Source organism: Salvelinus namaycush, chromosome 17 (assembly GCF_016432855.1).
Source record: "Salvelinus namaycush isolate Seneca chromosome 17, SaNama_1.0, whole genome shotgun sequence".
Lineage (NCBI taxonomy): Eukaryota > Metazoa > Chordata > Actinopteri > Salmoniformes > Salmonidae > Salvelinus > Salvelinus namaycush.
This window is the reverse complement of record NC_052323.1, coordinates 10,337,228-10,361,491: the sequence shown is the minus strand read 5'-3', so window position 1 is coordinate 10,361,491 and position 24,264 is coordinate 10,337,228. Positions and strand designations below refer to the sequence as shown.

At 45.2% G+C, this 24,264-nt stretch overlaps 1 protein-coding gene across 2 annotated transcripts in view; it reads right to left on the bottom strand.

The window, feature by feature from the left end:
- Positions 1-2,774: 2,774 nt before the first annotated feature.
- LOC120061998 (phospholipid-transporting ATPase ABCA1-like) overlaps positions 2,775-24,264 on the bottom strand; it is a 43,222-nt gene continuing 21,732 nt past the window's right edge. The window contains exons 7-36 of one of the 2 annotated variants that reach the window (XM_039011787.1): positions 21,050-21,139; positions 17,514-17,757; positions 17,259-17,398; positions 17,000-17,116; positions 15,077-15,271; positions 14,402-14,607; positions 14,037-14,213; positions 13,687-13,909; positions 13,241-13,462; positions 12,792-12,996; positions 12,515-12,628; positions 12,155-12,329; positions 11,892-12,023; positions 11,477-11,754; positions 11,055-11,355; positions 10,682-10,901; positions 9,710-10,275; positions 9,265-9,549; positions 8,970-9,108; positions 8,615-8,859; positions 8,273-8,450; positions 7,456-7,716; positions 7,194-7,317; positions 6,785-7,098; positions 6,561-6,667; positions 6,179-6,455; positions 5,530-5,633; positions 4,494-4,586; positions 3,671-3,914; positions 2,775-3,492 (exon numbers count right to left, since the gene is read on the bottom strand). In XM_039011787.1, the coding sequence (XP_038867715.1) occupies positions 3,337-3,492; positions 3,671-3,914; positions 4,494-4,586; positions 5,530-5,633; positions 6,179-6,455; positions 6,561-6,667; positions 6,785-7,098; positions 7,194-7,317; positions 7,456-7,716; positions 8,273-8,450; positions 8,615-8,859; positions 8,970-9,108; positions 9,265-9,549; positions 9,710-10,275; positions 10,682-10,901; positions 11,055-11,355; positions 11,477-11,754; positions 11,892-12,023; positions 12,155-12,329; positions 12,515-12,628; positions 12,792-12,996; positions 13,241-13,462; positions 13,687-13,909; positions 14,037-14,213; positions 14,402-14,607; positions 15,077-15,271; positions 17,000-17,116; positions 17,259-17,398; positions 17,514-17,757; positions 21,050-21,139 (6,132 nt within the window). In that variant the 3' untranslated portion in view covers positions 2,775-3,336. The remainder of the gene's footprint in view (positions 3,493-3,670; positions 3,915-4,493; positions 4,587-5,529; positions 5,634-6,178; positions 6,456-6,560; positions 6,668-6,784; positions 7,099-7,193; positions 7,318-7,455; positions 7,717-8,272; positions 8,451-8,614; positions 8,860-8,969; positions 9,109-9,264; positions 9,550-9,709; positions 10,276-10,681; positions 10,902-11,054; positions 11,356-11,476; positions 11,755-11,891; positions 12,024-12,154; positions 12,330-12,514; positions 12,629-12,791; positions 12,997-13,240; positions 13,463-13,686; positions 13,910-14,036; positions 14,214-14,401; positions 14,608-15,076; positions 15,272-16,999; positions 17,117-17,258; positions 17,399-17,513; positions 17,758-21,049; positions 21,140-24,264) is intronic. The other variant, XM_039011788.1, reaches the window with a different exon arrangement.

Here is a 24,264-nt window from a genome sequence, read left to right as displayed (position 1 = left end):
TCTCACACTGAAACACGGGATTGAAGAGAATAACCCTCAACTGGGTCTGATATGCTGTCAATCTGATACGTGCCTTACACTGTTTATAGACCTAAGTAGAGGTAATAAAACACTACTGAGATTTCTTATTAAATCAGTGGACCAAGTGGTGATCCAGTCATCTAAATGTGATAGACATTAGGACTCAAATCATTTATTACTTGTAATTATGCATTATAGATTGAAGATTATATGATGGACACCCTGGACCAAGTTTAGGATCACGGTTATAACAATGTTTATCATTCTTAGGGTTTGGCGCTATCCAGGTTTTCATACCGTTTCTGTACCATACCGGGGTATACGGTATTACCGAATGTGCACACAAGGGGTGCTATTTACAATTTAGGCAACAGGGATCTTAATCCAGGGGGGGTGTCGCTACTGGGCGGTAGTCATGGTTACCGTGGCTTTCTTGAGCACAGGGACAATGGTGGTCTGCTTGAAACATGTAGGTATTACAGACTGGGTCAGGGAGAGGTTGAAAATATCAGTGAAGACAATTGCCTGCTCGTCAGTGCATGCTCTGAGTACGCGTCCTGGTAATACATCTGGCCCTGCGGCCTTGTGAATGTTAACCTGTTTAAAGGTCTTACTCATCAGCTACGGAGAGCATGATCACACAGTCGTCCGGAACAGCTGGTGCGTTCATGCATGGTTCAGTGTTGCTAGCCTCGATTTAGCTCGTCTGGTAGGCTCGCGTCACTGGACAGCTCACGGCTGTGTTTCCATTTGGAATCCCATGATAGTTTGCAAGCCCTGCCACATCTGATGAGTATCAGAGCCGGTGTAGTAGGATTTGATCTTGCCTGTTTGATGGTTCGTTGGAGGGCGAAGCAGGATTTCTTATAAGTGTCCGGATTAGTGTTACGCTCCCTGAAAGCGGCAGGTCTAGCCTTTAGGGCTCCCGAGTGGCGCAGAGGTCTAAGGCACTGCATCTCAGTGCTAGAGGCATCACTACAGATCCTGGTTCGATTCCAGGCTGTATCATAACCGGCCGTGATTGGGAGTCCCATAGAGGGCGGCGCACAATTGGTCCAGCGTCGTCCGGGTTAGGGTTTGGCTGGGGTAGGCCGTCATTGTAAATGAGAATTTGTTCTTAACTGACTTGCCTAGTTAAATAAAATAAAACACATTTTTAAAAATTGTTTAGTTCAGTCAGGATGTTGCCTGTAATCCATGGCTTCTGGCTGGGATATGTACGTATGGTTACCATGGGCAATATGTTGTCGATGCACTTATTGATGCAGCAGGTGACTGAGGTAGTTTAATCCTCAATGCCATCGGATGAATCCTGGTACATATTCCAGTCTGTGCTAGTGAAACAGTCCTGTAGCTTAGCATCCACTTCATCAAACCACATCCGTATTGAGCACGTCACTGGTATTTCCTGTTTGAGTTTTTGCTTGTAATCAGGAATCAGGAGGATAGAGTTATGGCCAGATTTGCCAAATAGAGGGTGATGGATAGCTTTGTATGCGTCTCTGTGTGTGGAGTAATGGTGATTTTACCCACCTGTCTTGGACCCTTCCTAGATCAAATCCTTGCTCTCAAAAACAATTCTGTGCGTGCAGCAAGCTGTGAGTAACATTTTTGAGTTAGTTATATAACTTTATGAGCTGGGATGTCTGTCCTGCAAATACTTTAGGTCAGAGAGTGTATAACATTTTCGCAACGCGCTCGTTAGCATTTAGTTATCATTCTCTATGGGATTTTACATTTCCTTTTTAGCATTGCTAACCTTCGGATTACAATAACTTTACAGCCATGTTGACACAAGATAAGGATTTGTTCAGTTTTATTGTGTAAATAAGTATTGTACAGAGCGAGTAACAGATATTCCCACAGCCTTTTCTCAATACATTAAAAACGTAAACGGCTATTAAATAAAGACAATTTTCTTGGTAGAACAATAAACGATTGTATACATAGTCTGTGGAAATTCCAGTGCAAAACAATTATCCAATTAACACCACAAATAAAGTGCTTGGAATGTCGAACTGGCCTCATTTCAGGCAAGCTTTGTGTTTCGAAAATACTGAGACTTTTTACCCGAAGAACCACTTATTAATTTCACAATAAATGGCACTTGACTGCACCAGTCTTTGCAGACACAGGACAAGCCCACAGGTTACACTTTCTGACCGAAATTCAAAACTGACTCGGCACTGTCAGCTTTGAAAAATCAATTTACATTTTGCAGACGCTCTTGTCCAGTGCGACTTACTGGAGCGTTTAAGGTAAGTCCCTTCCTTAAGGGCACAGACAGATTTGTCACCTAGTTGGCTCTGGGATTCAAACCAGCAACCTTTCGGTTACTGGCCCTATGCTCTTACCCGCTAGGCTACCTGCCACCTTACAGTAGGCATTATCATGTTATTTAATTTACTATTGTCAACCCATTGAGGGGATGTTTCTGTGTTCTGCTAGTGGTTAGGCGGTGAAAATAGAGTCCTTCAAACATTTGATTTGACTGTCAGGGCACTGTGGTATGTATGTTGAGGTATTCATTGCAAACTGATAGTCAACAACAAAACAAATCTTTTCATTTCCTTAAAAAAAAGCTATAAAATCTATTGTTTCCTTTTTTTTTTTAACTGGTACAGTACTTTGCATAGTATACATTGGAAAGTGTACATAGTCTCCGATTGGTGTGTTTCAAAATGGTTGAGTCCACTACATAGTAAACTACTGAACTAGAAGGAAGAACATTCATGATTACAGTAATGCCACAATGGACTCAGCCAAACCTAATAAGAAAAAAAAATATATATATTGTTTATATATTCATGATCAATTTACATATATAAATAAAAAAGGCACATCTTTAAAAACAAATCAAACATAAGGAATTCAGATTGGCCATGGGAATGGTTGGGTTTCTTCATCATGTCATTCTGGTCTTGGAGCACAAAACAGAAATTTCATTGGAAGAAACCAGTTGGAATTACACAAATTAGAAAATATCGCAGTTTCCACAAAAATATACACCGCCACAGCCTAACATCTGCTGAAGCACATGATAAAATGATGGCAGTTATTCAAGTTTAATACTCTTTCTTTCTCCTTAATGACTATTGTGAGGGGCACTCTTGGGCCCCAAATCGCTTCAGCGCGAGTGAGAAACTTTGCATTGACTTGCATTGAGCTTTCCAGCCAGGCCCTTACGAGAGCAACACCTCTGGCTGAAGAAACAAGTATAAAAACACTACTGTAATAATACAGAGAAGCAAATTCTGTCCAACACTGTTTGCGGGTTTAAGTTCCAGTTTTGGGTGGAAGATGGTGTCCGTCCGCTCACACCAAGCTCTCCTTTAGCCTCTCCTCGGCTAGCTTCTCTTCAGCCTGCCGTGAGCTGAGCGGGGTAATGTCCACCACCGCCTCTTTGCGCTTTACTGAATTGTCTTTTGAGTGGTAATCGTCACTCTGGTCCTTGGCAAAGTTCACAAAAACCTGGTAGAGAAGAGACGAGAGTGTCAGCTGTCATCACTGTACATTCCAATCCGGTCTACTAATCGAAGAACATACAGAAAGATGCAAATGCATGGTGCTGTAATCCACAAGTAATCAAACTTTAACAAAAATACGTTTTGACCACAAAGCCTTTAGCCAGCGATGGATGGCGTCTTACCTGGTCCAGTGTGGTCTGCGACACGGAGTAGTCCTCTATCCGAAGAAGGTCCTTGTTCTTGGCCAGGATGCTGAAGATGTGTGCCAGGGAGGTGAGTGAGGAGGACAGCTGGTACTGCAGCATGTTCCTGTGCTTCTCCTTCAGGGTGCTGCCAGGCAGCTTACTCTCAATGAACTTCATCACCGGCGGCAGGTCAGGGTCCGGCCCAGCCACACGCAGAATGATGGTGTAGCCGTCTCCGAACCTGGAGAGATAAAAACAAAACCAGATAATTAAGTGATAATGCTCGAGAAGTCTGTGTTTGGAGGATATATTGGCACGGGTGTTGTTAGGCCAGAGACGAAGTCGATAATGTCTAGATGATTTTTATAGTGGAGATCAAGTTTATAAATTGCTAGGCTGATAAGACAGTAGAATGCGCAGTCAGATGGAACAGAGTAAATAGGCATTTATTTAAAATTTATTTAACCTTTATTTCACTTGGCAAGTCAGTTAAGAATAAATTCTTATTTACGATGACGGCCTACCAAAAGGCAAAAGGCCTCCTGCGGGAACGGGGATAAAAAAAAAATATATATATATATAAATAAATATAGGACAAAATACACATCACGACAAGAGAGACTACATAACGTCATAGAGTTAGCCAGTGGTAAATTGTGGAATAGACACCAGCTGGAACGTGGTTTTAACCAATCAGCATTCAGGATTAGACCCACCCGTTGTATAATCAATGGATAATTTGTGCCAATTTATTGAAAACCACAACTTTGTAGGTATTGACTTGCTTTATATGTACCCGTGAAATTATTTGTCATCTTACCTGTTCTTTAGGTGCTGAACGCTCCCCAAGCAGCGGAACCTGCCATTGACCATAATGGCCATTCTGGTGCACAGGGCCTCACATTCCTCCATACTGAAGACACAAAATGGCAGACACAGACATTAGATACAGTGTAAAGGAACTGCTGAACTATGAACCACATCCCTGCAAAGGTTAAACAGTAGCAGAACACTCAGAAAGCTATTAATGTCAACAGCATGCACAGTAAGTGGATAAGCAATACTTTAAACCATGTAAGCTACGTAGTACAAGCCAATAGGCTACATCAGGGATTGGCAACTGGGGGCCTGCATGGCCCTTGGATCAATTTTGCAACTCAGTCGGGGTCTCAGCTTACTGTTGAGAGTTAGAATAGTACGAAACACAAGGTGCAATTTCGAAATGTGGTTGTGCATCAGCAGGGTTTCTCTTGTTATGTCAGTTACTGATAGTCAATTTGCCAGCTTACATTTTTTAGATTGCTAAATTAGTTTAACTGCCAGCTAACTAAACTTGAACTACCGGCCCGGGGGGGCCCCCATTAGTTTTGTTAGTCAGTCTCACTCAGATATCATATTAAAAACTGCAAACATTTCTCTCCACCCTTTGGCAAAATGTGTAGAATTGCAGGAAATTAGCTTTAAAACTGCAGCATTTTCCCTACACACCATGGCAAAATGTGTAGAATTGCACAAAATGAACAAAAAAAAACTTACATTTCTCTCTGCTGTCAAGAGAGGGGGCCACTAAAATGTTTTGCTTGCAGTGTGGGCAGGGGGAGGGGTGTGTGGGTATGCAGACACGCAAGCAACAACGGCCCCTCCTGATGAGTTCAGATATTGCTGTGGTCCCCACCCCATCAAAGTTGCCAATCCCTGGGCTACATGGTGCTAAATGAGGTTTGACTAACCGCAGCCTATACTCATACATAAGCTATGTTGCCAACCAATCAACAGCAACAACGACCATGCATTTCAAAGTATAGCAGCTAGCTTTTAGCCTAGCATGGCTGAGGTGTTAAGGCGTTTCTGGTTACCTGTGCGAGGTGAGCACCACGGAGCGTCCCTCCTTGATGACGCTGTGGATGCAGTTCCATAAGGCCCTGCGTGCTTTGGGGTCCATCCCAGTGGTGGGCTCGTCCTGTCACAAAGAGCACAGCTAGGTTGAGGTTGGCCCACAGGTTGAGCAGGAAACACACAGAGAAGACCAGCAGCAGGGGGAAGCAAGGCATCATGGCCCTGCTAGTGCTGAATTATGAGATGAGAAATGCTAAGCTCTTGATTTCTCTCTTGGTTTGTTTCTGTCTCCCTTTCCTTTTTCTCGATGTCTATCGCTCTGGTTCTGTCTCTGCCCCTCCATTTATCCTTCTCTCAGTTTGAAACAAAATCAACAGCTGATCTCTCTGCAGCCCAATAGGAGCAAAACAAAAACATGCAATTTTCCAGGAACCCTTTGAGTTGACTGTGGCGTGCAGGCGGGAGAATTGTAATCTAACCCTCGTTACACAACCCTTGCAGCTGCAATCCCCACCGGGAGAACAATTAAACACCAGTCATCTGATTTAGAGGCCCCTTGATATTTCACATTGAGGTCACTGCCAAGCTGGGTCTGATCCCTTTGTGTTAGTAACACCATGTGTTGGTGTTTACAGTTTGTGTGTGTGTGTGCTGGGACATGGTGCGTACCAGGAACACGACGGGTGGTCCTCCTATCAGGGCCATGGCGGTGGAGAGTTTCCTCATGTTTCCTCCGCTGTAGCTTCCCGCTGCCTTGTCCACATACTTTACTAGGCCCAGCTTACGGATGCCCCATTCGGCAACTTCGCACACTTCCTTCTCGGGCACGCCGCGCAGGACGGCGTAGAACTCCAGGTGCTCTCTTCCTGTCAGCAGGTCGTTGATGGCGTCAAACTGAGGGCAGTAGCCCATGTTCTGGTGCACCTCGTCTATCTCCCGCAGTATACTGCCAAATCAAAATAAGTCCGTTAGTCTCACGTTTAGACTCACTGCTGAACCTCTCTACTGTAATACCTAGGGTGAGCTCTCTGGCACAAAATGGCTGCTTCACCTTTTTCCGGCCAGGAAAGCCTCTCCACTGGTGACTATGGAGTCTCCTGTCAGCATTTTGAAGGTGGTGGTCTTTCCAGCTCCGTTCACACCCAAGAGGCCAAAGCACTGAGCGAGAAGACAGAGTTAATATCAGTGTTAAAATATACAGAATGAGCTTGAAAGAGATGGCATGTCATTACATTGTGTACTTACTACTTACTAGATTAAATTATGTAATCTTACCTCTCCAGGAGGGATGCCCACACACAGGCGGTCCACCGCCGGCTTCTGCTTCCTTTTGTAGACCTTGGTGAGCTGTCGGAGCTCCAGGATGTCTCCGTGTCCCAGTCCGTTGACGATCCTCTGCCTCTCTCTGGCAACGTCCTCGTCCTCCTCGCCTACCGGAGGGAGCTTGGTGTGCAGGTTAATGGGTTTGATGCAGAAGCGGTACTGGATGAGGACGGTGATGATGAAGAAGACCACTCCTTCCACGGCCATGGCAAACAGGTTCTTGCCCACCATGTCCCATTCCAGAGGGGATCGGAAGCGATTCTCACCTGTGTACAGGAGGAGTGTGTTTAGAAAAATGTTCAGAAGACACCTCTACGTTGAATTGGATAGAGAAATGGGTCATGGGAAATGCAGTTCTTACCGAATCTTTCCAGAGCGTCGGCCATGGCCTGGTTCTTCACCATGTCGATGAGGCCTCGACCCAAACAGAAGTGAGGAAATATCAGCAAAACGTTCTTCAGGATGTCATTGATACCTCCAATCTCCTGAAGAGGGAAGAGGAGGAATATTTAACCCTTTATGTCACCAGGTAAATGGATTATTAACTAATTATATATATATTTTTTACAATATGGTTAGGATGAGCACACCACGTTATGCAGCAAATGTGTGGTGTCACTTACGTTGTTCCCAAAGAGCTCCATGACAAAGGTGGAGATGCTGCCGTTGATGCCGATGAGGATGTTGACGGAGGTGAGCACCACGTAGGCCGTGCTGGGGATCTTAAAGAAGAAGGACGCCGGGTACATCAGAGGAGTGATAGACCAGCCATAGAGGAGCAGCAGCAGGGCCAGCACTGGCAGGTTGGTGGACGACACGTAGGCTTTTTGTTGGAAGCAGACAAAGATGATGATGACGAGCGTCGCCGGGACGATGTAGTTACACTGCAACACAAACGAGATGACAAGGTTAGCGGTCAATCAATAAAACGAATGATGTTCATGTAGCGCTTTAACAAGTAGAAAACAGCTGCTAAATGCGCAAAAGAAACACTCAAAATGGCCGCTATTGTAAGGGGCTTAATGTAGATTCCAGGCACTCAGGAGAAGCCCATGGGAAATATTTTTAATTTTAATTTTATTTAACCTTTTATTTAACTAGGCAAGTCAGTAAAGAACAAATTCTTATTTACAATGACGGCCTAGGAACAGTGGGTTAACTGCCTTGTTCAGGGGCAGAACGACAGATTTTTACCTTGTCAGCTCGGGGATTCGATCTAGCAACTTTTAGGTTACTGGCCCAACGCTCTAACCACTAGGCTACCTGCCGCCCCAAATAAAGAAGAAACGTTTGAGTGGACTGAGGGAGAGGAAGAAAAACACAAAGTATGTAAACTGCTATTACATCGTGCTGACATGACTAAAATTCAAGTAAACAGTACCTTTCGCGTTGGAGTTTATATTGTAAGCTCATAGAAAGGCTAAGACTATGCGTTCTCACCATATCCCAGATGAAGTTGGCCGTCCAGTAGAGCAGGGGCTGCACGCCGCTGATGAACTGCATGTGCTTGGCCTTGCTCACTCTCTCCTGGATGAGGAAGACTACGAAGCTGGCTGGGACGAAGGACATGGCGAAGATCACGCAGATGGACACCAGCACGTCCACTGAGGTGGTCATCCTACAGAGGAGGGGGGGTTAGGTGGTCCGTGGACACAGAAAGGTGAATATATTATGTTTGGCACACTTTTTCAAACTCCACATTCTACTAGGTCATTTACATAAACTAGGTAAATGACTTCAGTGATGTCATTGTTCCAAGATGCCCGTGGCGTGGGTACTTACAGTGCCACCTGGGACAGCTGCTCCTTGGTGAGGTTGAGCGGGTGGTTGAAGGCGCGGATGCCAAACTTGCTGGGGTCCTGGCCAGGGGGCAGGTTGGCGCGCAGGATGCCGTTGTTCATCACGTTGAGAAAGGCTCCCATGCTGTGCCACCCCTTGTTGTTGAACCAAATCTTGACATTATTCTTGGTGTCCAGACCATTGATGAAGCTAGACAAGCTCGCCAGGAATCGGTCCGCGGCAGCACCCTGAAGATAAAGAATGCTTTAGATTGGTTTAGATTGGTGGCAGTGATGTTGTGTTCAGTGGCAGAAACCGAGGTTCTATGAATGTGGGAATGAATGAATGGAAGTCTCACCTTCTCCAATTCAAAAATCTTCCTCACTCGAGCGATAGCGTCATCAACCTCGCCAGCTGGGGGGAGGACCTGAGTGCTCCTTGCGCCCAATGAGAAGCCACCGTACCTAAATTCATTCACAAAGATCTTGTTGTTCAAACTGTGAAAAGATAAAATGAAGCATTATTATTGAATGTCAATTTAGGCTGGACATGTACCGTATACAAAAAGACTTGTACAACTCAATTATTGTGCATGCTATTTCATAACGCTGTTATAAAAGAGATAAAAGACATGAAATATATGAAAGTTATACCTTTTCCCAATGATCTCTGCATAGGTCTTTACTAGATAGTCAGAGATGTTTCTGCCAGTCAGGTTTTGCAGGGTGTCTGTCTCGCTGATCTTCATCTGGGGTGGTGGCAGTCCTCCGGCTCCAGTAGGACACTCAGGGAGCATTTTTTTGCGGCCGTCACAGCTGCAGGCACATGTGGGGGACGGCTCCTCCATGGTCCAGTTGCCTGTGCGGAACAGTTCCAGAAGGCTCTCCGGAACCTCCGGTATGGTCCAGTCCTCATCACCCATCGTACAGTGAGAGTCACTGAGAGAGAGGGAGAGAGAGATTGAGAGACCTTATCTCCAAAAGAACATTGAAAATATGTCCCTATCCGTCATATTTATTTCCTTAAAGACAGGAGAAATGGTGCGAATGGAAACTAACAAATAGCTATTTTATGAAACCCTGACATATTGAGACTCACGTTATAGGCTGTCCTTCCATGCAACGCGTTCCAAACCCAGGGCCTTCGGTGAGGGCACTTAATAACCGTTGTGTGTTGGCATCTTCAGGGGCGTCATCACTGATGAAGAGGGACTGTTCTTCGTACATCCACGGCTGCAGCTCCAGACTGGGGTATTTTCCAAAGGGCGGGACGATTAAACTGAAGACCAGGGCGACGCAAACGAACACCGCAGGGAGCACAATCTGAGCAAAGAAACCTTTTCTGGAGCGTTGAGCATACAGGAACCTTTTCCATATCAAGGCGACAAACTGCTGCCTCGTCAGACTCCAGCCTTTCACCTGGTAGGAGCCTTTACCGTCCGAGCCGTTCAGGAAGTCTGTCTCTCTGGATTCTGGGTATGCGTCCGAGTCGTTATGGTCATTGTTGTCGTCGTCTATCTGGGGTCTAAGGCAGCTCTGGTGGTCTCCACCAAAGGCATTTCCTCCACCAAAAGCATGATGTATGCGACGTCTGGGCATGGGGAGGGTACCGTCAGAGGGGAGTTCAGTGTCTACTCCATTGTCCTCTGCCACTTTCAGGAAAATCTACAAGGACGAGATATATAAAAAAGGAATCAAACACACTATACCCCATAGGCTCACAGCCAGGGTTGCCATGTTCTCGATTTTCCTGACATTTTGTGCTACTTTGAAAACTATGTTGTGGGTATAACATGTATTGGTTGTGGGTGGCGGGTTTTTGGGCTATTTCTAAAATGTTAAGCCCTTTCAGGAAAAGCACACTATGTAAATCCAACACATGATCTTTTAATGATTTTGTACTCCCTGACGAAGGCCATGCAGGAGAAACACGTCGGTTTAAAAAAAACTTTGTTTCTATTGAACATGCCATACTAATAAAGCCATTTAAATTAATTATATGAAGAGTGCCTTGGTCCTCCTTTCTTTTTGATGACCAACACATGATCTATTCAACAATCAATTCCAGTACCTCTTCCAGGGTGGTGTCGGAGACGCCGTAGCTGGAGATGCCTAGGTCGGGGAGACGGTCGTCCATGTCCTTGAAGAGCTCCACGAAGGCGCCGTCCTTGGCTGCGCCATAGGGCAGTATGTAAGTGAGCTCGTGGCCCAGGTCTTCCACCATACGGGCGGCTGGAACATGCTTGAAGATCAGGCTGGAGATCAGGGAGACGTCGGGGGGCACGAAGGCACTTTCACAGATGGATGCAGCCTGGGCAGTTTCTATGGGTTGCACAAAGGTTGAGTGTCATAAACAAAAGGTCATTCATATGACAACATACCATGCTGTATTGCAATGGCCTATTTCCTTTGCCATAGGATTATGACGATGATGTGTCAAATGCTTACCGATGGTGGCCGCTTCGCTCTCGTGTTCGCTGCCAAGGCCTGCGTCAGAGCTGCTCTCAGAGGGACAATCTTCCTCCTTCTTAGTGAAGGAGACGGTGCTGGAGGAATTGTGGAAGGAGTTGAGGGAAGGTTCTGGGCCCTTCTTGACCAGGGTCAGATAGTAGCCTGTACCTAGCTGGTTCTTCAGGAAGAGGGAGGAGCCCACGCAGCAAAGCTTGCCATGGGAGATTATGGCGATGCGGTCGCCCAATATGTCTGCCTCATCCATGTGGTGGGTGGAGAGGATGATGGTACGACCTAGAGAGGAGCAGGGAAACAGTCAGTTACCACACAGAACTCCCCAACAGCTAAATGGTTTCATTTCTTCAGATGTTTCTTAAGCATAGATGATAAAAATAGGTAAAGATTGAGTGGTTACCTTGACGATAATGGAGCAGGAGGTCCCAGATGCCCCGGCGGGCGTAGGGGTCGACCCCAGCGGTGGGCTCGTCCAGAATCACAACCTTTGACCCCCCGACAAAGGCCAGAGCCACAGAGAGCTTCCTCTGCATCCCTCCGGACAGTGTGCTGGTCTTGGAAGTGCGTTTGTGCAGCAGGCCAGTGTCTATCAGGATCTGTTCGATCTCAGACTTCACCTGTTCCTCAGATAGACCCTTCAGACGAGCGTAAAACCAGATGTGCTCCTCGACAGTCAGCCTGGTCAAAGCCCAAAAACACCACACAAAAACTACTCATAAGAAAACAATGTAACTATTTACTTAAATGCTTTTGGTCATTTAGAATTAACTCTCTGTAACAACTGGTGGTTAATATGATAGATTGGGAACACTTACATGCTGAAGAGAACGTTGTGCTGTGGACAAACACCCAGACTCTGTCGAATAGCGCTCAGCTCCGATCGGATGTCTTTGCCCATGATGTAAGCAGTGCCAGAGGTAGGGGGAAACAGTCCCGTTAGAATCGACCTGAATCAGACAAAGGTGCAAATATTAGATTACTCCATTAAAATTGTATCAACTTAACATTCAACTCAATTGTGGGCTTTTGTGTGGGCTTTTGTTCACAGATGGAACTACTTGTGCGTTATTGCATTTACATGGTGGTGGTTTTCCCTGCTCCGTTGTGGCCCAAGAAAGAAGTGATCTGTCCCTCGTAGAAGCCCAGAGTCAGCCCGTCCACAGCCAGCTTCTTCCCGTGCGGGTACACCTTGACTAGGTTCTCTATGAAGACGCCAGGTTTCAGGTGGGCTGGCTCTTCCTCTATACAGACAGCTGGAGACACAACACAATGTCCATCAAATGGGGTACAATGACCATCCCGTTTTCCTTTCCTTGAAAACACACATAACTACTCAAATGAATTCGCTCTCACAACCGCACCACATTTTGTGCCGGATCTATATCGCCACCTTGTGGATACTCAGTTGCTCTGCATCAACGTTAAATCTGGGTTTTACCTTCACAGTTCCTTCTCTTGTTCTGACTGAAGTCAGTCTTCCTGTTGTCTCCTTCTCCAAACCAGTAGGACTTGGTGAAGAGGAAGTACCAGGGCCTGGGAATACCATATTGACCTGAAGGAGACCACAATAAACACATACATTTAGACAACGCCGACAACAAAACAATGCAACACAAAACAAAACAATACAATGGAAATGGCCTCAACATAAGCCCATCAAAATGGGACCCAAACGGATCCATTATGGTGGAACCGTTCAGTTCACGGACACCTACCGGGGAAGACGGACTCGATGTACCAGGTCATCACCATGTAGAGGAAGGAGTCAAAGTACATCATGATGATGGCGGTGGTCAGGCTGAAGTTGTCCTCCTCCATGGGGCTGTTGAACAGGTTGTTCCATTGGATGCCGATGCCCTGCTCTTCGAACAGGGCAAAGTACTCACAGCCAAAGCCAAAGGCCACCGGGGACAGCAGGCTCTGTAGAGCGAGAGAGAGAGAGAGAAAGAGAGAGAGAGAGAGAGAGGGGTTTAACATCACATGCAACACCAATGCCAATAAGATGCTGAGCCTGAAGCCCAAAAAGTCAGTGATGTGCCAAAAGAAGAAAAAAGCTTCCCTATTTGTAGTGACACTGTACTTAATGACAGCGGCTCCTCTCATAAAATGTACCGTGGACAACCACCAACTCAAAAACTCGACTAGATATAAAAGCATGACTCACAGCGACTATTTTTGCCCCAAAGCCCACGTAGTCCTGCCAGGCCACACAGAGGACGTAGGGCAGGTAGAGGGTGAAATAGATGATACCCCCACAGGCCGCCGCCAGGTTGGCACGGGCAAACATGGTGCTGATGAGGAAGCACTGCATGATGGTTACCACGGCGAAGGAACCCAGGAACAGGAAGATGACACCGGGGTCACTGTAGGGCAGCAGGTTCCCCATCTGATAGTAGGAGAGCGAGAAGAGGATGCTCAATGGTTAGTTCATAGTTGGGATGAGCGTGATACAATTATCGCGAGAGAAAGTTCACTGTCTGATCGAGTCAAGGCTCACGTCAACATGAAATATCGATAAAGTCTATTATCACTGAAACATTGCAATACTGATATCAGTGAAATAGCGCAATACAAAACATTGTCTTCATGCTAAATCCTGGTACGCAGCACCTTGAGCAGCACCACCAGCAGACTGGCGGAGATGAGCAGGGGGATGAGGCTGCTGATGAACCAGCTGAACCACAGGATGCCGTTGTCCAATCCCATGATCCTCATGGTCTCCTTGAGCCTCGCCTCCTTCTCGTAAACCACACTCTTGATGATGATGGCCACAGAGTACATCCAGGCCAGGGTCATGAAGAGGGGCATGGAGCGACTCATCACCCGCAGGAAGCTGGTCAAAGGAGGAAATGGAAGCCATTTTGAAGCCTTGAGGTTAAGCTTGTGGTATGCTGCCGTTCAAGACAGATTCCAGGTCTAAAGGCGGTGAATAAGGTCAAATCCTGCTCGGTGTGACTCACATGTCATCCACGTAGCAGGGGTAGGGCATCTGTTGGATGTAGACTCCCGTCTTCTCCTTGGCGCCAGTCACTACCGTGATGATGCTGTGTTCGATGATGTCCTGGAGGTAAGAGAAGCCGCCCCAGATGTAGCGCAGGTCCTCAAAGGGGTCGGCACGAGGACCGGGGTCCCAATATCTGTAAGGAGAGAGCAAAAGCAATGTTCACATAAAATTATTATTTTACCAACAAAACAAAAAAAGGTTGGAAGTGACCCCTCTCCACAACAAACAAAGTGAATGTTCAAAATGGACCCAATGGCACAGACATAAAACACTGTCCAATACATCTAGTAGGTAGATTGGGAAGCTTTGAATCAACATTACCCGTCTTTGATCTTGTTGGTGCGCTCCACGTTATCAATGTCCATGCGGATCTTGTAGTTGACAATGGCCGGCAGTTCAGAGCTGTTGGCCTCAATGTCGGGAAACACGATCCCCGCCCAGAACTTCCTGTCGTCCAGGAGTGCCATGGATTTGTTGACCATCCTTTCCTCGTTGGCCACGGGCTCCATCTTATCCAGGTTTACACACTGTAAACAAACAAACACATCCGTTAAAGGCCTATCCTCATCTGGTCTTGGCCAGGACTACTGAGTGTGCTGTTTTCCATTGAAGCAGATCCATTCACATGCTGAAAGGAGGGATGGGGAGGCTTTAAATGGAGAGTTCATAGCTAGCTGGTCCAACTGTGTTTTTATTTGTAATTTCCCTTTATACAGAGGAAGAGGTTGGGACAAAGAAAAAATGGCTGCCACTGACTACTGTTTCCTCAGAGAGGGCTATGGCTGGAATGAAAACCTTCAGAACCAAAGCTCTGGTCCAGTTTCACTTGATGCAGACGTATGTATTGCAGAAGGTGCTGAATAGTGATTTCACCAGAAAGGGATTTTTTTTTCTGCGACTGAGAAAGTGACTAAGAGATACAGACAGACAAAGACGATACAGACAACGACGGAGACAAATGGACAGACATACAGGCGAAGAAAGAGAGACACTGACCTCCATGAAGCGGGATATGCTCATGATGGCCTGGTCCGTCTCGTTGAAGACTTCCCTCCAGGTGAAGGCGGTGCCGTGGGGACGTGTGTCCTCTGAATGTTTGGTCAGGAAGTTGGAGACATCCTCCACGGTCCACTCTGTGCCCGCCAGTTGGGAGGTGAAGAACCTGGCGGTGCCATTGTTCTTCAGTAGGGTCTGGGAGAGAGGGAGGAAGAGCAGGAAAGTATCTGTGAGTAGCTGAGGACTTTGTGGCACTGTCCCGCATCCCTCCACAAGATGCCAGTGTTGACCATCTGAAAGGGCTGCTCACCACGTTACTTTATAATCATGTATTTTCTTGTTTTGCTATGTTACTGTGTCATGTCCTGGGTGTGTCTCTGAGTTACTATGTACTGATGCCATTCCAAACTAATTTCAAAGGTGCCCTACAAGGGTAACATAGAGTGCCTTCAGAAAGTATTCACACCCCTTGACTTTTTCCACATTTTGTTGTGTTACAGCCTGAAGTTAAAATATATTACATTGAGATTTGTTGTCACTGGCCTACACACAATACCCCATAATGTCAAAGTGGAAATGCGAAAAGCTGAAATGTCTTGAGTCAATAAGTATTCAACCCCATTGTTATGGCAAACCTAAATAAGTTCAGGAGTCAAAATGTACCAAACAAATCACATAATAAGTTGCATGGTCTCACTTTGTGTCCAAATATTGTGTTTAACGTGATTTTTAAATGACTGCCTCATCTCTGTACCCCACACATACAATTATCTGTAAGGTTCCTCAGTCGAGCAGTGAATTTCAAACACAGATTCAACCACAAAGACCAGGGAGGTTTATCAATGCCTCGCAAAGGGCGCCTATTGGTAACTGGGTAAACATTTAAAAAAGCAGACATTTTAATATCCCTTTGAGCATGGTGAACCGGTACAGAGTCAATGTGCGGGGGCACCGGTTAGTTGAGGTAATTGAGGTAATATGTACATGTAGGTAGAGTTATTAAAGTCACTATGCATAGATAATAACAAAGTAGCAGCAGTGTAAAAGGGGGGGGGGGGCAATGCAATTAGTCTGGGTAGCCATTTGATTAGATGTTCAGGAGTCTTATGGCTTGGGGGTAGAAGCTGTTTAGAAGCCTCTTGGACCTAGACTTGGCGCTCCGGTACTGCTTGCTGTGCGGTAGCAGAGAGAACAGTCTATGACTAGGGTGGCTGGAGTCTTTGACAATTTTTAGGACCTTCCTCAGACACCGCCTGGTATAGAGGTCCTGGATGGCAGGAAGCTTGACCCCATGCCAAATCTTTTCAATCTCCTGAGGGGGAATAGGTTTTGTCGTGCCCTCTTGATGACTGTCTTGGTGTGCTTGGACCATGTTAGTTTGTTGGTGATGTGAACGCCAAGGAACTTGAAGCTCTCAACCTGCTCCACTACAGCCCCGTCGATGAGAATGGGGACGTGCTCGGTCCTTGAGTATACCAAACATTAGGAACACCCCCCCCCCCCTTTTGCCCTCAGAACAGCCTCAATTTGTCTGGGGGGTTTCGCTCCTCCTTTGTACTTGATTGATGAATTAAGGTCATTATTTAGTAAAAAAAACTCCCCTCACCTGGTTGTCTAGGTCTTAACACTAAGCCCTCCATGGAATGAGTTTGACACCCCTGGTCTTGCCTATTCACCCTCTGAATGGCACACATGCACAATCCATGTTTCAATTGTCTCAAGGCTTAAAAATCCTTCTTTAACCTGTCTCCTCCCCTTCATCTACACTGATTGAAGTGGATTTAACAAGTGACATCAGTAAGGGATCATAGCTTTTACCTGGTCAGTCTATGTCATGGAAAGAGCAGGTGTTCCTAAAGTTTTGTACACTAAGTGTAAGTGTGATGTTGGCTGTAGTAGAGACAACAGATAAGTCAGACATACCCTTACAAGGTCCATCTGTTCGCTACTTTCCATGAAGGTCCAGGCCTTGGGCCTCACCTCCTCCCACATGCCCCCCAGCTCTCTGAGGACCCCCAGCTCCTGGAACGTTTTGTTCACCTGCGGAAGAGGGCGAGAGTGGGACAGTTAGTGTTCTGCTTAAGACAAGCTGAAGTAAAACTACTACTTAACACCGAAATGAACTCTGGATGAAGTGCAGCAATGTGCTGTAGCTAAGTTGTATAATATTACTGATACCCACCTCGTGGATGATCTTCTGTGTGGCGGGAGTGGCAGGGGTATATAGGATCTTGCCCATGAGCAGAGGCTTCAGGGCCTGCCAGATCATCCTGGATACGGGGCTGGACTCCATGTTCCTCATCATTGCATTGCAGTATGGAGCTGCAGGAGTCACAGAAGGAACAATGATGTCCAGTCTAGACCAGGATGTCACAACAATCCTCAAAACAGTTTTGGCAATCAGGGAATAGATAACCACGAAGAAGAAGTTGCTTACTGGATGCGTTGTCGTAGGCAGAGATAGGTTCCTCCCCGTCGGTTGTGTTGTGGTTGCCGAACAGGGCCTTGTAGTTGCTGTCCTCGTACCAGTTGAGGGACTTGATCTTTAGTCCGCCGCCCTCGGGGTGGCCACAGACGATGCGCGACACGGCCTGGTACATGTGGCTGGGGGAGGACGTGGCGTTCTCAGTGAGGAAGATGATCTCGTTACGCAGGTCGCTCCAACTCTTCATGCTGGCCAGCTAATTTGGACACAAGGGGTTGTGATGTTAGCAAATGGGGTCAGGGGGTCATCTTGTAGGATGCAGGTGGGACTGTGACCTGGATTTGGAGCAGTTCATTGTGATTCGAGACCAGCTTGTTGACATGGATACATATTGTTATGAGGCAACTTGTCAATGTGATGGAATTACTTCCTGTATGTGGACAGATGGATACTTTAGGCTTCACATTCTACCTATGACCTCAACACAGCCATGCAAAAACCATCATAAATCACACCCCCTTGTCTATTAATGCTTTATTGATCTATTATGCTATTGGCTACCTTGGTTCTTAGTTCGGCTTACCAGAGCATTTTACAACAACTTCATTTTGCTGCCTTGCATTTCTGGTCACAATTTGATTTTGATACCGGATTATAAAAAGGGAGAGACTCTGAGAAGACTAGGAGCATTGAAAACACAACAACAGATCTCACAAGAAGCCTGAAAAGCTTGTGTGCTAACTGTCCTAATTCCCCGTAATGCTCAACACCTTGTAACAACATTAACACAATACAGTACTAACAAATGTACACTCTTACGTCTGCACAGAAAAGCTAGAATCTTTTGTGGCAGATTTGACATTCTACGTTTGCCCTCTTCTCTCACTCTCTATCTCTATCCTTATTTTTCTCTCTCTCTAACGCTGATATCCTCACCCAGCATGAGGAAACAAGGAAAGTCAGGATTAAGAGAACCAAATAAGTGCTTGAGGGAAAAGATGACTCGGTCATTCATCACTGAGGCAGAGGAGGAGAGAGGTGATACCGACTGGCGACTCTCCCAGAGTCTAGTTGACAATGTGGTTACATACATGCCAGTCAGGCCCTTCCATCTCCTCCCCTTACCTCCTCTCCGTACAGATGGACCGGACTCAGCCTGGCCACATCAGCAAGAAGGCAGTCACATGCTTCCAATTTAGCCCGGGCAACGCACACGCACCGGGAATGGTGTGTGTGTGTGTGTGTGTGTGTGTGTGTGTGTGTGTGTGTGTGTGTGTGTGTGTGTGTGTGTGTGTGTGTGTGTGTGTGTGTGTGTGTGTGTGTGTGTGTGTGTGTGTGTGTGTGTGTGTGTGTGTGTACGCGAGAGATGCGGGGGAAACAGCTGTACACACTGAACTCTCACACAAACAGTCATAACCATATGACAGCAGCTCTGGACCCCTCTAGAGGTGTCTGTGGGGGGTTGGTTAAGGTAGGAGGGGCCATACCCCAACATAACCCCAGGGTAATGTGCCAAACCAGGACAAGACATTGTGTCTCAGAGTTTCTTGACATCTTCAGATACATTGTTGGGCTTAGCAGGGAACAAAGAACAACAACGTTTGTGTTTACAGAGTGCTGGAGTTGTTTTAGAAACTCTTAAGTGTAACTGTACACCATACATAGCTTATGACATGGGTATGCAGCTGCAACATCTTAATTTGATCACTCTTTTTGTTGTTGGGAATTTTCATGCACAGCAGGAAATGCTAACTTGTACTGTATTTGAGTTTTAAAAAGGCGTATATAGTTTGTAATTTACACTTAGAAATGTCTGACTTGATTTGCCCTCACAAAAAATGTATCAGCCCCTACTAAAATGTCCATTCATTATAATCCACCTAATAATTGACATTTCCTGTAGCTGCAGGATTATGTTCCTGCTGTAGCAAACTGGCTCAGAATATGATCCCACATCTGTATTGGTTTGCGAACATAAGAATCAAGGTATACTTATAGGGGTTATTCTTATTGATTTGATTGATTGATTTAAGTAAATGTTATTATTGTAAGTAAAGGGTAATTCCACGATAACAGAATGATGCTGCGACTGAACATTTTACAAAAACATATTTACATGAAGAACAGCGCAGATGCCAAGTTTGGTAACAGAATGGCGGTTTGTGCTGTTTGTGCCGTCATTCTCTTACCAAACTTTGCATCTGCACTGTTCTTCAAGCAAATGTGTTTTTGTGAAATTCTCGGTGGAAATTATTAAAAGTCGTCATTGTGCATAGAGTCGTATGGTTCGTTTAACTTTGCAATCATTGCTTTTGTTTGGCATACATTTTAAAGCGACACAAATCTGAGTCTTAGCATCACTCTGTTACTGTGGAATTGCCCCAAAGTATTCAACAGAGCACTGATTGGTTGAGAAAACACAGCCAACATACTTGGGTAAGGTCGAGCGAGTCTTAAAACCTCCTGGTGGTTGTCATAGGGGCATGCATTCACCTCGTAGTGTAAATCAGTCAACTTGAGTCAATTTTCCTTTGGGTAAATGCTGACCAGCCCGCTAACTTGTTTAGAAAGCCTGTCCTCTTTGTTCAGCTGTTCCCAGTCATCTATCTCCCAAGGAAAAAAAGGAGCTTTTCTATCTGGACTCAGAGACACTGGATACCTATACAGTTACTGCCAAGTCACTTACAAGGGCCTTTTTCTACCGCTGTGGAGGAGAGTAGAACTGACAAAGCAAGAAAATAGCGAGAACACATAGCAAGAATAGAGAAATTCTCCTGTTCAAACTGAAACATAGAAATGTGTCAGACCTACAAGTACTTGACTTCATAGAAATAGGTGTAGTGCCTCCATCCCATTCTGTTTATCTTTTCACATGAGAAAACTGTGATTATCATCACATTAGAACATTGATAAACAGTTGTCCTCGACATTTAGCTGTGGCTCAAACGTCTAGGGGACAATTCCAAACAAATCTAAACAAATTGGGTCAGAAGGTTATCAGGCAACAAACAGGAGGGAGTTGAAGGGGGCAGAAAAAAATTACATACAGTTTTAGTCCAGCCTCTACTTCCTTATGCTGTGGAGCTTCAAAGAAGACCAGATGCAAGAAGTACAGTAAGGGGAAATGAGGTCGGGGAGGGGGGCTCATGGCGGCCATCTTGTAATGATGGGATAAAGAAACTCCATTGATGTTTTCATCCTATACATCTAAGGTTCTGTCTGTGGCCCTGCCAAGAGTAACCTGCTTCGCTGCTGACCCAAGGTAGGGGAGCTCATTATGGTCGACATAAAACAAAACATGGACAAAATACCAGGAAATGCACTTGGCTACGAGGGGGCTTATTCTGTGGGTCTCCGTCTGGTGACACATCGAACAACTGATAATGCTTCTAAATGACGAGGTTAACCTCAATAACCGTAATGACCAAATGTAAGACCATAGCCATTTTCAATGCATGAGAGAGCCTGCTAGGAAATGAGGCAGCAGCGGCAGAAAACTTTCTAGTTGTCAGAAATGTGTTTAGTGTATTGAAGAGAGTGATGCCCACCTCAATGGCCAGGGACCCCAGACTCTCCAGAAGGTTGTCTGTAGCCTCAGCCACTTGCTGGACAGCTTCAGGGTCAGCCCTCACATCTTTCTGTAGGGGGGAAGGAGCGAAGAAGTGTCAATTCACACACACATACAGTCGAAAAGACGAACAGCGACAGTCTGTCGGTTACAAAACACCCCCACAGTCCCACACCACAGCTCACTAACACATATTTTCACAGGAAGACCCTTTCAATAAGGGTTATACAGTATGCAGTCATTTTCCCAAACAAACTATTAGCTTGCGTTGTGTGCTATTGAATCTCCCTGCAACACTGAATGGACATCGGAACAAGAAACTTAACAGCAACGTTTTGAACTGCTCTTGGAAACCCTGTGAACTGTTTTGATTTAATAGCACCCTGCAAGTCTTGTCGTCTTGTTTACCATGTCTTGTTCCCTAAAGGCTACAAAAACAGTAACCATAAGAAGGACACAAATACACTGTTTGTTATCATTTGAATAGGGAAACTGACCGCTGTGGCATGTCAAAATGGGGACAGGCATCACATAATAACACGTTGCCATAGACTCTTCCATGTTTATCATTGTGGGCAGTCATACTGTATCTGAATGATAAGGTGATACAATCCTAAGCACTTTTATATATAACAAATCACACTTCTCTGACTGATTTCCTGGAACCTTGTTCAAAAGCTGTCAACATTACGCAAGATGCCCTTGATCATGCAATTTCTGACCGTTGGAATTCAATTAATGGTCTACTCTCTGTGCAAAATTACCATATTGCAAGGATGTTAATGATATATTTCCCGGGCACAGGTGCTAAGGTATCTAATTAAAAGTTACCTTTGTAAACTATGACTCAGAGAGAAGTGATACTCGTGAATGACTAACGTTTAAAGATTTTTTTGACGGCAGTTCGTTTTCAAACGTATCTCCAGAGTTGGTTGGACAGGGACAAGCAACAACATGCCTCCACCCACGCTTACCCCCTTCTTTCTGAGCCTCTGATTTTCCCCGGGCCCCTAAGCTTTGTTTGGTTCTCGGCACTGTGCACGTCAGTGAATTAGGTCACCTGGCTCTGGTCTTCAGTGGAGAAAAACAACCATGGGAGGGGGGCTTTTTGGTGGGACAGTATTTTGTGTATCTGTTGTGATGAGAATTGATCCTCGCCACTATATCAACTAGCTACGAGGGAGGGGTAAGGTCCCCTTTCCAAAGTCCCTAAAGGTGTCAGCATGCTTCAGTTCGGCCGGCGCCCTTAAAAGATATTTTATGCATTTTTTTTTTTTTTGCAATCCCCTCCCTCTCAGAGAACGTTTCTGATTTGCTGATAAAATCAGTTCAACTCATTTGGGCCGTCCCCGCCTTGCTGGGTGGCCTCTGTTGGTTTCACAGCTCCTCTAGAAGCAGCAGATTTTTAGAAGGGGCCATAAAACAACTAGAGTTCTGATCAATAGGATCTGCCCAAAGCCACGTTAATTAACCCCAGACAAATGTCAACGTAACCCATGGCTATACGACCCTGTGGTCAGGTGGCAACAGAGCTCTAAATTAAAAATGTTTATTGGTAGCACCGGAGCACAAAACAAAATTTAGGAGCATCAGAAAAGCTTTTTTTTTTTCATTGATTGAGATCAAGTCTATATTGGGCCCATATGAATTCTAGCTACTTTTTAAGCACATGCTGAGCACTTAAAACTATTAACTCTGGAAAGATTTTGTTTAAAAGGCAAACATTTTGAAACAAATACCTGTCACTGAAATGACAAAGTCATTTGTTGAATATTATATTTCTACCTTTTGTAAAAGCACTGTTTTCCTATTGAGAAGCACTACGTTGAAAAACTGTAGCATTGTCTCTTCAAGAACATCAAGAGATCAGTCATTCAGTCCTTTATTGCAGTGGTCACAAACTTTTTCTGGGTCAAAATGCAGGTCGAGATCTACTGCACATATTTGTTTTTAACATGACTTAGAAAACATAAGCCTATGCAACATTAACCTATTAAAAACAGGTTTCTGCAGTAGGCTATAGGTTATAGTAGGCTATAGTAGACTATAGGCCCAATACATTATCATCGCATATTGGCTATGCTTGAATTGCCCTGCCAACGTTATTGTTCTCAGACCATTTAAAAATGAAGGTATGATCACACTGGTAATAGATCAGTTGTTGTATTACTGTGACTGAGGCACAGCTGAGTGATCAAACATTGAAATAATGATTTTTATTTTATTGGACTAATGGGGCCTGCAATCTGATGGTCAGTTTCAGTTTCCCTCAGCTCTGCTGAGACTGACCGTGACCAAAAAGGGGACACGGTCTTCCAGCTGATGGCGAAACTCGATTCTCACCACATTATTTCTGCCTCATCCACAAATTCATGTTGTTACTCTTATGACAAGAGAAAGTGAAATATTCCTTGATAGTCAAATAGACACAAGCCGCTAATACTAATAATGTAGGCCTTTCGAAACACTTTGATATTCATTGCAGCTACAGTGTTGGCTGAAGCACATTTTATGGCTTCTTCATGTAATTATACAACAGGTGGGTCTAATCTTGAATGCTGATTTGTTAAAACCGCATCCCACCCGGTGTCTATTCCACATAAAAATGTAAACATGAACTCACTCCTAAAAACAGCTTTGCTGTATTTGTTGACAGTCTCTCTCGTCATGGTTTTAAAGTTTTGAAATATCACAGTATTAACTTTGCTGTGCGCTCGATTGGCCAGCCGTAGGCCAATAGGTGCACTTGATTTGCTCTACGTGTCCGCGGAGTATTGCGCTCGACTCGGAGGCAGCGGGACAGAAAAATGTAATCATAACTACAATTATTCTGGGTGATTTTATTTGTAGTCGCACTGGTGCTCCCATATTAAAATTTCAGGTTGCTCAGCAAAATATTTAGGAGCATATGCGACCTTTGAGCCCTGGGTGGCAATAACCTAGAAAATATGTGGAAAACCTCTGACAGGAGGAACATCTCTTATGTGGTGTGTATAGTTCGTAATGGGATCTTCTGACATTTCTATGCTAAAACTGACCATCTGACTGTAGATCAGTGTCTCGAGCTAACTTCTACCTCAAATCAAATCAAATTGTATTGGTTGCATACACATATTTAGCAGATGCTATTGCGAGTGCAGCAAAATGCTTGTGTTCCTAGCTCCAACAGTGCAGTAATATCTAACAATACACAAC